Source organism: Sinohyriopsis cumingii, chromosome 16, assembly GCF_028554795.1.
Source record: "Sinohyriopsis cumingii isolate HCF-2022 chromosome 16, ASM2855479v2, whole genome shotgun sequence".
In the NCBI taxonomy this organism is placed as follows: domain Eukaryota; kingdom Metazoa; phylum Mollusca; class Bivalvia; order Unionida; family Unionidae; genus Sinohyriopsis; species Sinohyriopsis cumingii.
In genome coordinates this window covers 36,473,299-36,490,200 of record NC_142976.1, presented here as the reverse complement: position 1 = coordinate 36,490,200, position 16,902 = coordinate 36,473,299, and the positions used below count along the sequence as shown (strand labels likewise).

Below are 16,902 nucleotides of genomic sequence, written 5' to 3'. Positions count from 1 at the left end.
TTTGTTGAACCAGAGTTATTTGTAATAATTTCTACGATAGTTAAATCCTAGAAAGAAACGTATACATTTTGTAAGAAATATATGTCTCATTCCTAGAAGATTGCACTATTACATAAGCAAGACACCATGAAAAACTGGTGTCAAATTATGGACATCCCAGGGTAAGTTTTATTTTGGTTATTTTTTATAATTATTTTTTATTGGTTGATTTCAAGTCATTCCTTTCTATATTTTTCAAAATAGCCTGCTTTTATGAACTGCATAATAATTTGCTTTGATACAGAGCTGACAGAACCAGTAGATTAAACAATACAATACAGTACAACACAACACAATACAATACCATACGAAACAATATGATACAATACCATAAAATACAACAGATAACAAGTAACTCAGTATGTAAGTAAAAGAAAATAAGTAAATTATGACATTATCTGATGGCATATTAAAATCATTGCCATGTTTCATGCCACCTGATGCACCTGTCTCTTTGATAGACAATTGTGAAATGAATTTGAGGTTGCTTTAGATCATGACCTAGAAGTTATTATGATGTGAGATTGTAGCATAGACTAAAGTTATTGTCATGTGAGATTTCAATATAGACTAAAGTTATTGTGATGCGAGATTTTAGTTGTTGTTGTTGTTGTCAGGTTTAATGCCATTTTTCAGCACACGATAGGCTATACATGGCGGTCAGTATTAATGGTGGAGGAAGAACCCGGAAAACCCCGGAAAGAACCACCGATCCACGAGAAGCTACTGGTAAGCTTTCTCCCATACCCACATTGGCTGAATCCGAGACTCGAACCCACGCAGACAGAGGTGAGATGGCAGTGATCCGTAATGGACAGCGCTTTAGACCACTCGGCCACTCGGCCCCCTCCCCCGAGATTTTAGTATAGACTAAAGTTATTGTGATGTGAAATTTCAATATAGACTAAAGATATTGTGATGTGAAATTTTAACATAGACTAAAGTTATTGTAATGTGAGATTTCAATATAGACTAAAGTTATTGTGATGTGAGATTTTAACATAGACTAAAGTTACTGTGATACGAGATTTCAGCATTGACTAAAGTTATTGTGATGTGAGATTTCAATATAGACTAAAGTTATTGTGATGTGATATTTTAACATAGACTAAAGTTATTGTGATGTGAGATTTTAACATTGATTAAAGTTATTATGGTGTGAGATTTTAACATAGACTAAAGTTATTGTGATGCGATATTTTAACATAGACTACCCAGTATGTAAGAATGTAAGATGGCTTAATCATCAAATCTTATGGATTATCTCACCTTGCTACCTCAAACAAGAGTCACTGAAACCTGAAGCACAATAATTGATAATGCTTATAGTAATACATTTTAAAATATCATTAAAGTAAAGGTCGCTTATTTCTTAATAAATACCATCATCCTATTTACATTTCACAAAAAGTAAACTGTAAGGATATATGTACTGCAAAGTGTAAATTGTAAGAATATATGTACTGCAAAGTGTAAAATATAAGGATATATGTAATGCAGAGTGTAAATTGTAAGGATATAAATAACGTAAAGTGTTAATAGTAAGGATATACGTAATGCAATGTGTAAATTGTAAGGATATATGTACTGCAAAGTGTAAATAGTAGGGATATATGTAATGCAAAGTGTAAATTGTAAGGATATATGTACTGCAAAGTGTAAACTGTAAGGATATATGTACAGCAAAGTGTAAATAGTAAGGATATATGTACTGCAAAGTGTAATGAGTAAGGATATATGTACTGCAAAGTGTAAATTGTAAGGATATATGTACAGCAAAGTGTAAATAGTAGGGATATATGTAATGCAAAGTGTAAATAGTAAGGATATATGTACTGCAAAGTGTAAATTGTAAGGATATAAACAATGTAAAATGTTAATAGTAAGGATATATGTAATGCAAAGTTTAAGGTCATCTCCTAAATATGCTTAAAAATTAAAATGTTGAAAACTTTTATCTGATTAAACAAATTCCAACCTATTTTGTGTATTAAATGTACAAGGTCCTATTGAAGCCTGGTACAAGGTCCTATTTAAGCCTGATACAAGGTCCTATTAAAGCCTAGTACAAGGTCCTATTGAAGCCTGGTACAAGGTCCTACTGAAGCCTAGTACAAGGTCCTATTGAAACATAGTACAAGGTCCTATTGAAGCCTGGTAAAAGGTCCTATTGAAGCCTAGTACATGGTCCAATTGAAGCCTAGTACAAGGTCCTAGTGAAGCCTAGTACAAGGTCCAATTGAAGCCTAGTAAAAGGTGCTTTTGAAGCCTGGTGCAAGGTCCTATTGAAGCCTGGTACATGTTATGAACTCTGTTTTAGATCAACATTTTCCTGTAAAAACAAAAATAGTAATACACCAACATAAATCTACTTGGCTCATGTCAGGAATGAATTCAGCATGACATAATAGAAACTATTTTCATAAAGTCAAGGTTTAACCTGAAACACTGGCATAAAAGATGGACTGCCATGACTAAATCTATTAAATGATAACATGTTATCTGAAAATGCACAGAATCCAAAAGACGTGTGCAGAAATTGGAAGGATTTGACTCCAAAGAGAAACAATAAATCAACTAATGGGACAACAGCTGATCATGCACATAATATTTCTCACATACTGAATGAGCACTTCATTAATATAACAGATATAATTCCCAATATATGAAATACTGCAGCAAAAAATACAAAGTTACAGGATTTAATTAAGTCAAATGTTCTGGGAAATGTTCAATTTGCTATTTCATTTATATAATGTTTAGATGTAGTATGTGAACTGAAAAAGGTAAATTCTTCAGTCATCTTGGGTGGATCACAGAGGTCCATTCAAATGTGCTGAAATTATTTCTACATCTCTTACCTACATATTTAATCAAAGTATTAGAAAGGGATTCTTCTGAAGGCAATCAATGCTTTGATTGTTATAAAGATTTAAAGGTCAAATCTAGCCACAAGTAATTATAGACCAATATCTATTTTGCTAACCATATTAAAGCCTTTTGCAAGACATGTTTCCAGACCTTTGTTGGTTACCCTTCACCCATTTCCAAATGGTATTTAGATGAAACCATTCCTCCCAGGCTTGCTAACAAAACTCACAGATTAATGGAGAATTGGTTGGTAATAACTTAAGAAGGCTTTTGGTTAAGTTGACCATATATGAAAAGTACACTCACTTGTCAGTCTCATGGTTCCAATCACATTCATCTGACAGAAGCCAACAAGTTGTTATTGATAACATTAAATCAGAGCTGATCTCAGTCAGCAAAGGAGTTCCACAAGGATCTAATTTAGGGTCTGTATTATTCATATTGTTTATAAATGATGCATGTTCATCAGTTTTACAAAAAAGACTTACATTCCAATGACACAACAATGCATAAGTCTGATTCTAATGTTAAAACTTTGAACACAAAATTGGGTGAAGATTTCATAGCAAGGTTAATATTGGTGCTTGCTGAATAACATGTTTATCAATGCTCTAAAATTCAAGGCAATGTTGATTGACATTGGGCAAATATTATCAGTCAACAGAAATCCAAATCTCGAGATGTATAGTAAACATAAACCTAAATGAAAATGTTAGTTCATGTTAATAAAATTCTAGACTGGTTTAATCAAATAAAACATTTTTGTCCTAGTAAGCTCAAGAATATATCTTTAACAGAAAAAGTTATATACCAATCAACTATCTGTAACTATTTTACAATGCAATCATTCTTCCTCTTCTGGGCTATTGCTGCACAATTTGGGCAAAAAAATCCCAGAGAGTAATATTGAAATAGTCCACAAGTTTCAAAAAGAGCATAAATTATTATCCAAAATTTACCATTTGATACACAATCCAGATTCATTACTTGAAATTTAAAGGCTGAAATTTAAATACAGATTAGCCAAAGACCTGAACTGTGATTCAGTAGAATACCATTAAAAAAAACACAAATACTTTGGAATTTTTTAAAATTTACTTACTCTGATGCTATTAGTGAAATGGAGTTATCACTGAAATGTTGAAGGACATAAACTCCAATTTATTCAGTTAATGCATATCATATACACTGTGTACTTTAATGCTTCACATAGATAATTATATAAATGAGTTACCCGAAAAATTATTATTATTATTATCTCCTGCGGATAAGGTACTATCTGACAATAATACTTATACAACGTTGATTGCTCATATTTTGGAAAGATGTAAATCTGTTGGTTTTTTTTTTGGGGGGGGGTAATTTTTTTTACATGGGGTGTTTCATGTCAAATCGTCGAAGTCCTTCGGCGGCACATAGCTTCTTTACAGGTTTATTATTTTAAATTCGAAATTCTTTGCAATGACAAAGTCAGCTCTTAAATAAAGTTAATCACCGCTTAATGGAAGCTACATATGAATTAAACAAAGACGAATACAGTTCTTACTTGAAAATGGTTATCATGAATTATCTACCTTTGCCCGTAACTATCTTCCCATAGTTCAATCGGACGATGCTTCAAAATGGCGATCATCGAGAGGTTGTGCTTGGAATTTCAGTGATTTTTTACGCTGTCGCTTAGAAGGTATGGCATAGCATCGTCATATGCTACATAAAGCTAGTTATATTTATTTAATTGAATTGTTAGTTAGTGTTTAATTACACAGATAAGCCCTTATGTGCAATGACAAGGGTATTTACAATATGACTGTTGTTGTTTGTGGTGTTCCCGCCGTAAGCAGTATTCGAAAAAACGTGAAAATGGGGAAGGGAGATTGATGGGAATTATTTATTCCTCGGAATCATTTTATTTTGCGTGCAGTAAAACATTTACAGAATTTAATAAGGACAAATAAACGTACGAATGAATGAGTTTTGAAACAGATTGATACTGTAAACATGCCGCATTCCAATCAGTTTTCTCACCTGTGTGGTGTGCCAAAACTGTGACAGATATTGGAAACGACATACGCATGAAATTAAGTTTTGTACGTGTGCATTTTTATTTGCTGCGACCTATGGATGCATATGTATGTCATACAGTAAAGCATTTCATGCATGAATGCCACTGAGCTGCCAGCAAGAAAGAGCTACATGCAGTCATGTTAAAACCTGTTGTTTTGATTTACCTTATGAAATTCTCTCTCTCTTTCTCGCTCTCTCTCTCTCTCTCTCTCTCTCTCTCTCTCTCTCTCTCTCTCTCTCTCATTGTAGTTTGTTTCATTATTTTACCTCAGTCAATATAGCATACACATACTTACAGCATTCACCTACCCCATCCCACAAAATACTATTTTTCTCTGCATTTAAGGGAGACAATCCATATTTCTGAAAATCATTAAGGAGCACAGTAAAATTAGCAGAAAAATCATGATACACAATGGTAATCATTCCTTGCAATAGTTTGGTTATTATGGAAAGCAAGATACCAAATTGTATTCATTCCTTGCAGTAGTTTGGTTAATAAGGAAATATTGAAATTTAAATGTTGAGTATTTCAATAAAATCTGAACTTATGGTGAAGTTATGGATAAGTCAAGTACTTTGGGACCCCGCTATAACATGGTAGTTGGGAGCCATAGAATCCGACAGTGTTATGAACCGAACCGTGTTATAAGCAACCATGTACAGTACAAACACATTTGTGGTTTTAACGGGTGGGGGGCGGGGGGGGGGATAATAAAAGCGGGTGCGAAAATGCATGCTTCATTGGTACAATTAGCATTTTAGATCAATGTATATTAAATGAGAAAAACATTTGCAGTGATAACAGAAATTGCATATATAATATATTACTTTATTCAGCGAACCATGCATTGGTACATGCACGTGTATAGTTTAAATATACATGTCTAATCTATAGCATGAATAGAGTATCAACACCGTATACTCACCAGCGAATCTCATAACATACATTGAATCCACAATACAAGTATTTCAATTGAAAATGTCCACACATAGATGTAAAATATTCAATAATTTTGTCACAGATCATTATGTGACTGAATTCAATTGAAAAAAATAACAAAAATTACGTAACAGGTGTACGTAACTGATGATGAAACAGTACGTCCAAAGGTTAATTAACGGTATATGTATAAATGTCATACCACTACATTTCTTATCCGTCAATTGTAATACATTATTATTGTTTGAAAAACTCTGTGATTTTCAGCTGCTTTCTGCTACTGTCACGTTTGCTCTTGGCAAAGTCAATTATAGTTCTCAGCTGAAGAATTCAAACAGTCGTTATGTTGTGTCTCCATCCATCTCAAAGCACACTCTAAACCTTTGACTGCTTCTGTTGCTAATGGTGAACTATCCTCAGGTGTGGTGTCCTCACTGTCATCATCAGAAGCATCACCATTGTCAGCATCACAATTGGTGTTATTGAACTTAATATTTTTAATAATTTCTGCATCCGAAACATGGTCTGCAACTGGGCAGTCATTATCAAAATTGAGCCATTCATCAACACTTTCACATGACTGCATCAGCTTCCCAAATGGCCACTCAGCCTGGAACACATCATTCTCAGAAAATCCATCAAACAAACTATTGTCATCATCACTGATGTTGCCTCTGTTTTCCTGTGTAATAGTAAATGCTGCCCCAAGTCCTTTCTCCCAGCAGTTCTCAATGCAACGTGGCATAATGGCATCTCAAGATTTGCCGCGGAGACGTCTCCTGCTAGTCTTGCTTTTTTCCTCATCATTCCCTCACTTTCATGCATATCCACAACCATCTCTCTTAAGTTTGCTTCTTCCTTCTTCCATCCTCGAACTGTTGATTCATTCACACCTAAATCTTTAGCTATCTGTGATTGTTTAACACCAGACGTAATCCTGTCCAATGCTTCAATCTTTTCTATAACAGTAAAAGCTTTACATTTCCGTTTCCCATTTTCCGTTCTAAATGTCCACTAATTAACACTTTTACTCCTGTTGGTTTGAAAGACTACAGCAAGAATAATTGTCATTAAACAATATTTGTAGGAAATGGACAACATTATATACTAGTCAACAGATTGAATAAAACAACACCGCCAAGCCACGCGCACATGTTGGTGGCTTTTGTTTCTTTGATGTTTTATAAATCTTTGCCCCCTAATTTGAACAAGTTTAGCTCGGCAGTTGACTTTGATGATGAGCAATGTACTTAAATTAATTGATTAATAAATTCTGGCGAGAATCTTTTATCAGCATCGTACATGGTTGTTGCTGTGTTGTGTATGTAATTTAGAGAACATATATAGGATATTATTAGAGCAACGATTGTATACGGAATGCATTCAAGACAAACAAAGTAGACATGATGGCTTCATTGCTTAAGGATCAATAATAATAATATTAACACTTATGAGCTGTCATTTTTCAACAATAAACAAAGATCAAAGTTCTCAAAAGGCCCAGCCACTGGTTTGGATACTCGTATTTCAGATGTTTATTTTGGTACAAAACTATAAGAAATTGGTTAAAATTGATTATTTTATATTTGAATTGATGTGATTTCCTCCCCAAAATGATAATAAATTTTCTACACGTTCTTTTTCGCACTTTTAAGAAGAGTATGAGAATAATACATATATATGATATTTCAGCCACAGTCATCTTATATTTGAATTTATATGCAATCTCTTCTCGAAAATGATAATAAAACTCTTTACGTATTTTATTTTTCATACTTATAAGAATTTTTAGAGAAAAATACGTGAAATTTCGGGAACCATGCCACGACCGCGTTATATCCGAATTTGCGTTATAGCGGGGTCCCACTGTATCTCTGTATACTGTAGCTACATAACAGATATTGTCAATTAAATATATTTGTTTTTTTATAGTATAAATTATGATCAATATGAAATAATTATTGTAATTCATTTAGATAAATTATGTACACTATTGAAATAATTATTGTAATTCATTTAGTACTATTTAAGTGATCTTGTCATCTAGTATTATTATACTAGTATTTTTAGTTTTTATTAGACATTTATACTACTGGGAACAGTACTGTTACTATTATTTTTAACCAGTAATGTCAACCATACCACTACATCTAGTTTATCATTGATCTTTTGTGATACTGATTTTAGGCACATCCTTCCCACAATACTAGTCTTCTGAAATTATTTCTTACAATACAGGTTAATATTTGATCATTGGAAGGTACAAAAAGATACTGTTTTACCAGTATCAATAATTGTTCCTTTGTTCGACTGCTCTGGTGGCTTAATAGAGCATCTGCCCCAGATGCAGGAGGTGATTGGTTCGAGCCCCAGCAGAGTCATACCAAGACTTCTAGAAATGGTACTAACAGCTGCTTCTAATAAAATCTAAATCACATACACACACATTTACCAGTTTCATTAGATCCATCTTTCCTAGCCAGGGGCAATTAATCCAAATCATTGTAGATAAACCCATGATGGAACAGTATCATTTAGCAGAATGATTGGGTGCAGCTGAAAGAAACTGAACCAGTCAGATTCCCATTTGCATTTACCAAAGATGTTTGGAATAATCAGTGTGACACTTGTCAGTTTCTTCAGTTTAAGCCATTAACATGCAATTTTTTTTCTTTTTCGAGTTAAGTCATATGGGCATCATGGAAGCAGCAACATTGAATACATAAGTAATGACCTCTTTCATTGGTCATTTGAGAACTAAGTCAATTGAATCATTGATTTATAATTTCTAACCTGACTGACCAGAATGGCACTAATGCTGGCATCCCCTGCACCATTTCATGCTTAACGGACTTTCCATACTAACATGGCGCCATATTGCATACACTATAGACTAGTTTATTTCCATCAGACAACATAATGACATAGTTCATCCAGTTGGTAACTGCTGAATAATAGCGTAAATTACATAATGTTGAGAATTTGGAATTATATCCGTCTGCATATATGAAACCGCTTGCTAAATCCACATGAAAAGCAAATTTGTAGTTGTCGTTATCTTCCTTTGCTTGATTTGACATTGTAAATATCAGAAGCAGACGACTTATGTATATACATATGTAGTGGTGATACACCCCTTTGCTGAAAATGGACTTGTCTCGAAACTGGAAATGGATCTGAGCATAAGATGACTGTGTTAGGGCCGCTCGTCTCAAAGTCAGGTTAGAAACTATAAATCAATGAATGAATTGACTAAGTTCCTTGCACTTTTTATCACATTAAAGGTTTCCATTATTTAAATGGTAGCGGGGTACAAACAAACGGGTTTGTATTATCAGCCTATAGATATAAACATTTGGCAGATGCACTTTTATTGTCATCATAATCACTGTTCGTTTTTGAGATTGTTGGTTCCAACATTAAGTCACCATTTTGTTGGCATTTAGGTAGCACTAAACAGTTACACTTGATTGATCATGGGCTACATTTTTAGTATTAGTGGTGTGGATAATTTATTCCACATTATCTCCATAATTATCAGCAAAGGTGTCATGAATGCATCTCTGCCAGTGGCAGGTCTAATAAGTTTTTGTGCAGAAACACTTTGTGCCAAATGGGTTTTATTTTGGCTTGGTGGGTTCAATACCATTCATCAGCATATGATAGGCTGTACATGGTTGCCTCTATATTTGGTGGAGGAAGAATTTGGGAGAATCCTGGGAAGAACCACCATCCCACGGGATGCTACTGATCTTTAAAGGTGAACAACTGAGACCACTCAGCCAATTTGGTGTACAATTACTTGGTAAGTTCAAGGTCACTGATGGGTAGTCTTCTGACTTAAAACAACTCTGCATAAGCACTTGCTTGGCAATTCACAAAAGTTAGTTATTTTGTGGAGAAAAAGTCTTTGCATGATCCTTTTTTTCTGTTGAGTTTTTATATATTTGGGATGGCACAACATTAACACTTTTATGCTGAACAGGGTGAAATGATTATTCAGTATATCAATGCATCAAAAGTTTTTCCATATCGATATCCATATCAGTACAAGAGGAGAAGAATTGATTCAAACTGACACTTATCTTATACAAGTTACTTAAATCTTCAGCAGTCATGAATAATATTTAGTCATTTGCCTTTTTATTCTTTAATTGAACATTTGTTTGAGAGAGCCATGGCAGGAAACATGTACACAGTTCTGTCTGTACAAAAAATATGGACACCACCTACTTGTCTTCTACAAATTAACAAACGCAAGGTGGCTAACAGGTATTTGAAATATGCCCCTATGTCCCATTCTCAGCAATTCCTTCTAAAGATGGAAAGACCATGAAATTTGATATGTTTACTGATAATTGATAATGTCACCAATCATAGGCTGTATCAAGAATCATATCGATATGCAGCAGTCTTGTATTGTTTCAATCCTTGTGCTGAGGTGCCATAAAACACTACTACATATATTGACATATTAGGCTGTTTTTTATAAGTCTTTACTTCTGTCATTTCAATGATTTTCTTTGGCATTGATCTAGTCGGGATGAAGATGTAGAGTTTTATTGCACTAGCTGATGGAAGGTGGGTAGTGTGAAAATAAATGGGTGAAATAACCTTAGGAAATTTTTGTGAAGCAAATATTGTATTTACAGTCTTCTTATGAACATACAATTATGTACTTGTCGGTAATTACATTGTAATTTATTACAACGAGTAGATTTTAATTCAGCAATGCATGAAGGCATGTGGTTCTTGTCTGGTACTACATGTATTTAGTCCTACCACAGCCAGTATGTGACCAGTTTAATACATGGCCTGTACAGTCAACCTCAGGTAATGGAACAAATCCAGAAAAATGCAGATACATGTATATGGACTAATACAGCAAATAGAGTCAGCAGTGAAATTAGATTACCATATACACAATAATGATTAAGCTTTATTAATATTAACTATCATCAAAAGATGAAAGTTATGACCCTTTGATCAGTGAATTTGATGCCAGACAGCATGCAGAGGCTGGTGTACAGGACTCTTGAGTAATGAATTGTTTTGGATGACCTGAGGCTGACCTTCTCTTTTTGTCATCTTCAGCCATTGATTCCCTACTCAATTGATTTCTTTTCAGAATGTCTAATGAAACCAGACATAAGTGATATCTTCATATTAGTCATTTTATGGCTACAAAGGTTTTATAAATCATTTGAGTGCTGAAAATGTAATTATTACAGGTCTGACTGGGCTTTCATCAGAGCAAAGCTGGTCACCCAGTTTTAAATGCAAGTATTCCTTGGCTTCTGAGCATTGGATTTTTCCAACCCTGCATAACCAAGACAAGATCTTTGTATTTAGAAATTGAAATTGCCTTATCTTGAGACTAATTATGTCTTTGGTGTTGGACGGTCCACAATCTAGAGATTCTAAACAAATGAAATTTTTAAAAAAATCACTGAGATTGCATACTGTTTAACATTTTCATGTCACTTGTTTGATGTTTTATTTCAAATCATTCTTTCATTTTGAAATTATCATTTTGTTCATTAATTATTAATACAGAAATACTTAATTTATGATGCATTGTTTCAGAACTTTATTTAATGATAACAACAGTTCAGTGGCATAATCTTCAGGCATTTATTTAAAACAACTGTTATTATTTTATTTATGTTACAAGTAATGTTTGACATTGGACTATGACCCCCCCCCCCCCCGAAGTTTTATGATACACATAAGAACCACAAAACAAGTTAGCATCAGTAATCAGCAACACAGATCTGGTGGCCTAGTGGTTAGAGCATCCGCCCCAGAGAGGTCATGGGTTTGAACCCCAGCTGAGTCATACCAAAGACTTTCTAAAAATGTTACTAACAGCTGCCTTGCTAGGCGCACAGCATTAAGAGGTTGGTGTTAGGATTGGTTGGCCTGGTGTCAGGATAATGTGACTGGGTGGGACATCATGCAACATGTCTGTGGCATGATGCCCCAGTGCTAGACATCACTTTAAACTGCCACACTGCATACGTCGTAGCGATATGACTGGAAAGTTTTTAAAGCTATGTTAAAAATCTACATCACACACACAAATCACTAATCAACAACAGCAGTAGCAACAACAAAAATCATATTTAATAACAGTGACTCTTGTTCATTTCTGCATTTTGATGCGAGTCAGAAAAGCTGTTTCTTGAGAAAAAATATGAAGCGAACTAAAATGTCAAACATGATTTGGAAGACTATTTTTTGTAGGCAGATGATTTATCCAAATATCAAAAGACAATTTGTAACATCTATTTAACACATTAACCCCTGGAGTTTTTTGTCATTTTTGCCTGAAAATCGAGTAGGATACACATTTTGAAAGCTATTTCTGAATAGACTCGAAAACACCAAATCCCCGGTCATCTTTCAATAATATACTGCATAGTGGTGTTAGAAACTGATTTTCGTTGGCTATTTGACTCGCACATGAGCAGAAGGGTAAAAGTTGGACTTCTTTTTTTTTTTGCTAAACGGGGCCATTATTTTTGTATGGAGACCACTCTTTATTCCAAATGCCCATCTTATCTTGCTTTTTGCAACGGCTCATCTGTCTGTTTGCAGTTCATACTGGTTTGCCTTAGATCTGAGATCGAAAAGTCTAAAATCCGGACACAAAATCGGATTCTGACCACTGGCAAATTTTGGGTAAAAAAAAGTCTGGTCCAAAAAATGAGGTTTTTCTATCTGTATTTTGTAGTGCAACTACATATTCCAGATTATTTGGTATCATTGTAGAGCTACATTTGTCTACTTTTCTATAATACCACCACTTTAGTGTATCATGCATGACCATGATGCTACAGAGCTCGGCAATAGGCTACTACCGCCTGCTTGGTAAAGTCGTTGCTAGGGGTTAATGTGTTAAAAATAAGCAAATGTACATGCAAATATGATATTAGAATAGCGTGGATTAATTATATCATTATATAGAATATTGGATGGTTTGTTGATTTCCCGATCCTTTGTCCTCCATTTACCATCATACACTGGTGCCTAGTTTGACAGATCAACCATAATAAACTGCAGTGCAAATTTTGAGTAATATTACACTAGTGTTGGTTATTTCATTTTTTTCATTTTGTGTCAAATAGATTCTTTCTTACATGTAAATATTGTGTCAAGGCCCATTGTATAGAGTGAATGTATCACTATACAGTTAACAGATGGACGCTGCACAAGGGAAAGGGCTTACACATGCCCTACTCATGATGTTGTCTCATGTTGAAGTACATGTATAGTTTTCTACCTAAATTTAGCTTGTTGTATACAATTAAGAAAAGGGTATTTATTTTCCTACCTTTATTTGCAGAAAAGCCCCTGATGTTAAAAAACTTGGTCAAAAGAAGTTGGGGCCATGTTTAGGGGAAGGAAAGTAACAGACCCAAAAGTTCACCATGGAACCACTGCAGGTAGAGAGAATCAAGGTAGGTGACTCTGCAAGGATTATGGAATATGCTGTGATAATGAATCAAAGTTGTCTACCTTGATATCTAGCAACTGCTAATTTAAACTTGTGTAGCCTAGATTACTTGTTTGCACAATGTTGTCTCATATCCTTATCTTAAATTATGTGTATCACATAATTTCTGGAATTATCCACTCTTGGTGTTTTTGTGTGTGGAGATGCTGATTATGGATTGATTCCTAATCCTATATGATCTTTACTATATTTTCGCTTACAAGTGAAGGCATCTGTAAGCTGTGACATAACTTTTATAGCTTTCAATATTATGTTTTATTACATACCCATTTTATATTACATGGTTGATGTAGAGTTTGATATGGATCCATATCACACACCCTGACTGGAACTGTTTAGGTGTGTTCACTGAGATAAATGCTTCTATATATGCATCAACTGGAACTTGTATATATCCTGGATTTTATTGAATTCCATTGACACTGTGTTGGAAAAAATATTTGTAAAGCATAATAGAATGGGTATGTTTATAATAAATACAAAATCACAATTAGATTTGGGTGTACCTTGTTTGTGTGACACTATATGGTGAACAAGAAAAAATGTGGCAATCATTTGCTATGTATTCGACTCCTCCATAAAACGTTTGAAAATCGTCCAATTGAGTTTTAAATTGTTTATTATTAAGATAATGTTATCTAAAATTACAAAACAGATTTCACTCCAACAAAATTTATCTGATTGTCGAAATATGGGCACTGAAACATTAAAAGAAACATAACTGGCTCTGTTACTATTGCTCCCATCACATTGTTTCACAGTTCAAGTGTGTGTATAAGATTTGTGTGCATGATATGTTGTTAAAAATGTATACATAAAATAAATTCAGAATGGAGGGGAGTGAATAGAATTTATTTTAATTTTATATACATGTATACAGTTTTTAACATGTTTTAAATGGCTGTTTGACAGTAAGTCAGTCTTCCATGTAGGTATGGATACATATACTTTATTACATTTTTTACATAGTACTTTTATGGAAGCCAATTTAATGAAACCAATATTAATATAATAAAGAATCATTATCGCTCTATTTTCATGAGAACCCTTCGACCACTGACCTATATTATTACATTTAGTTTTCTAGCCCTAGAGAAGGTCATTCCAGCTTGATTGGACGTATTTGACCACATATATTCATTTGCATATTTAAAGGGAAGAGCTGTAATATTGCTGTCTGTTGAGTTTCCATGTGCATAATGGAACAGTTGTTATATTACAGTCTGTTGAGTTTCCATGTGCATAAAGGAACAGTTGTTATATTACAGTCTGTTGAGTTTTTCATGTGCATAAAGGAACAGTTGTTATATTACAGTCTGTTGAGTTTCCATGTGTATAATGGAACAGTTGTTTTATTACAGTCTGTTGAGTTTCCATGTGTATAATGGAACAGTTGTTATATTACAGTCTGTTGAGTTTCCATGTGTATAATGGAACAGTTGTTATATTACAGTCTGTTGAGTTTCCATGTGTATAATGGAACAGTTGTTATATTACAGTCTGTTGAGTTTCCATGTGTATAATGGAACAGTTGTTATATTACAGTCTGTTGAGTTTCCATGTGTATAATGGAACAGTTGTTATATTACAGTCTGTTGAGTTTCCATGTGTATAATGGAACAGTTGTTATATTACAGTCTGTTGAGCTTCCATGTGTATAATGGAACAGTTGTTATATTACAGTCTGTTGAGTTTCCATGTGCATAAAGGAACAGTTGTTATATTACAGTCTGTTGAGCTTCCATGTGCATAAAGGAACAGTTGTTATATTACAATCTGTTGAGCTTCCATGTGGATAATGGAACAGTTGTTATATTACAGTCTGTTGAGTTTCCATGTGCATAAAGGAACAGTTGTTATATTACAGTCCGTTGAGTTTCCATGTGTATAATGGAACAGTTGTTATATTACAGTCTGTTGAGTTTCCATGTGTATAATGGAACAGTTGTTATATTACAGTCTGTTGAGTTTCCATGTGGATAATAGAACAGTTGTTATATTACAGTCTGTTGAGTTTCCATGTGCATAATGGAACAGTTGTTATATTACAGTCTGTTGAGTTTCCATGTGCATAAAGGAACAGTTGTTATATTACAGTCTGTTGAGTTTCCATGTGTATAATGGAACAGTTGTTATATTACAGTCTGTTGAGTTTCCATGTGTATAATGGAACAGTTGTTATATTACAGTCTGTTGAGTTTCCATGTGTATAATGGAACAGTTGTTATATTACAGTCTGTTGAGTTTCCATGTGCATAATGGATAGTTGTTATATTACAGTCTGTTGAATTTCCATGTGCATAAAGGAACAGTTGTTATATTACAGTCTGTTGAGTTTCCATGTGTATAATGGAACAGTTGTTATATTACAGTCTGTTGAGTTTCCATGTGTATAATGGAACAGTTGTTATATTACAGTCTGTTGAGTTTCCATGTGTATAATGGAACAGTTGTTATATTACAGTCTGTTGAGTTTCCATGTGCATAAAGGAACAGTTGTTATATTACAGTCTGTTGGGTTTCCATGTGTATAATAGAACAGTTGTTATATTACAGTCTGTTGAGTTTTTCATGTGCATAAAGGAACAGTTGTTATATTACAGTCTGTTGAGTTTCCATGTGTATAATGGAACAGTTGTTATATTACAGTCTGTTGAGTTTCCATGTGTATAATGGAACAGTTGTTATATTACAGTCTGTTGAGTTTCCATGTGTATAATGGAACAGTTGTTATATTACAGTCTGTTGAGTTTCCATGTGTATAATGGAACAGTTGTTATATTACAGTCTGTTGAGTTTCCATGTGTATAATGGAACAGTTGTTATATTACAGTCTGTTGAGTTTCCATGTGCATAAAGGAACAGTTGTTATATTACAGTCTGTTGGGTTTCCATGTGTATAATGGAACAGTTGTTATATTACAGTCTGTTGAGTTTTTCATGTGCATAAAGGAACAGTTGTTATATTACAGTCTGTTGAGTTTCCATGTGCATAAAGGAACAGTTGTTATATTACAGTCTGTTGGGTTTTCATGTGTATAATGGAACAGTTGTTATATTAGTCTGTTGAGTTTTTCATGTGCATAAAGGAACAGTTGTTATATTACAGTCTGTTGAGTTTCCATGTGTATAATGGAACAGTTGTTATATTACAGTCTGTTGAGTTTCCATGTGTATAATGGAACAGTTGTTATATTACAGTCTGTTGAGTTTCCATGTGTATAATGGAACAGTTGTTATATTACAGTCTGTTGAGTTTCCATGTGCATAATGGAACAGTTGTTATATTACAGTCTGTTGAGTTTCCATGTGCATAATGGAACAGTTATATTACAGTCTGTTGAGTTTCCATGTGCATAATGGAACAGTTGTTATATTACAGTCTGTTGAGTTTCCATGTGTATAATGGAACAGTTGTTATATTACAGTCTGTTGAGTTTCCATTTGTATAATGGAACAGTTGTTA

At 33.9% G+C, this 16,902-nt stretch overlaps 1 protein-coding gene across 2 annotated transcripts in view; it reads left to right on the top strand.

Annotated features, from left to right (window-relative positions):
- The first annotated feature begins 4,526 nt into the window (after positions 1–4,526).
- The window catches only part of LOC149780209 (centrosome-associated protein 350-like), a 379,234-nt gene continuing 366,858 nt past the window's right edge, over positions 4,527–16,902 (top strand). For both annotated transcript variants that reach the window (XM_089936968.1, XM_089936967.1), the window contains exons 1-2: positions 4,527–4,594; positions 13,266–13,380. In XM_089936968.1, coding sequence (XP_089793094.1) covers positions 13,311–13,380 — 70 coding nt within the window. In that variant the 5' untranslated portion in view covers positions 4,527–4,594; positions 13,266–13,310. The remainder of the gene's footprint in view (positions 4,595–13,265; positions 13,381–16,902) is intronic.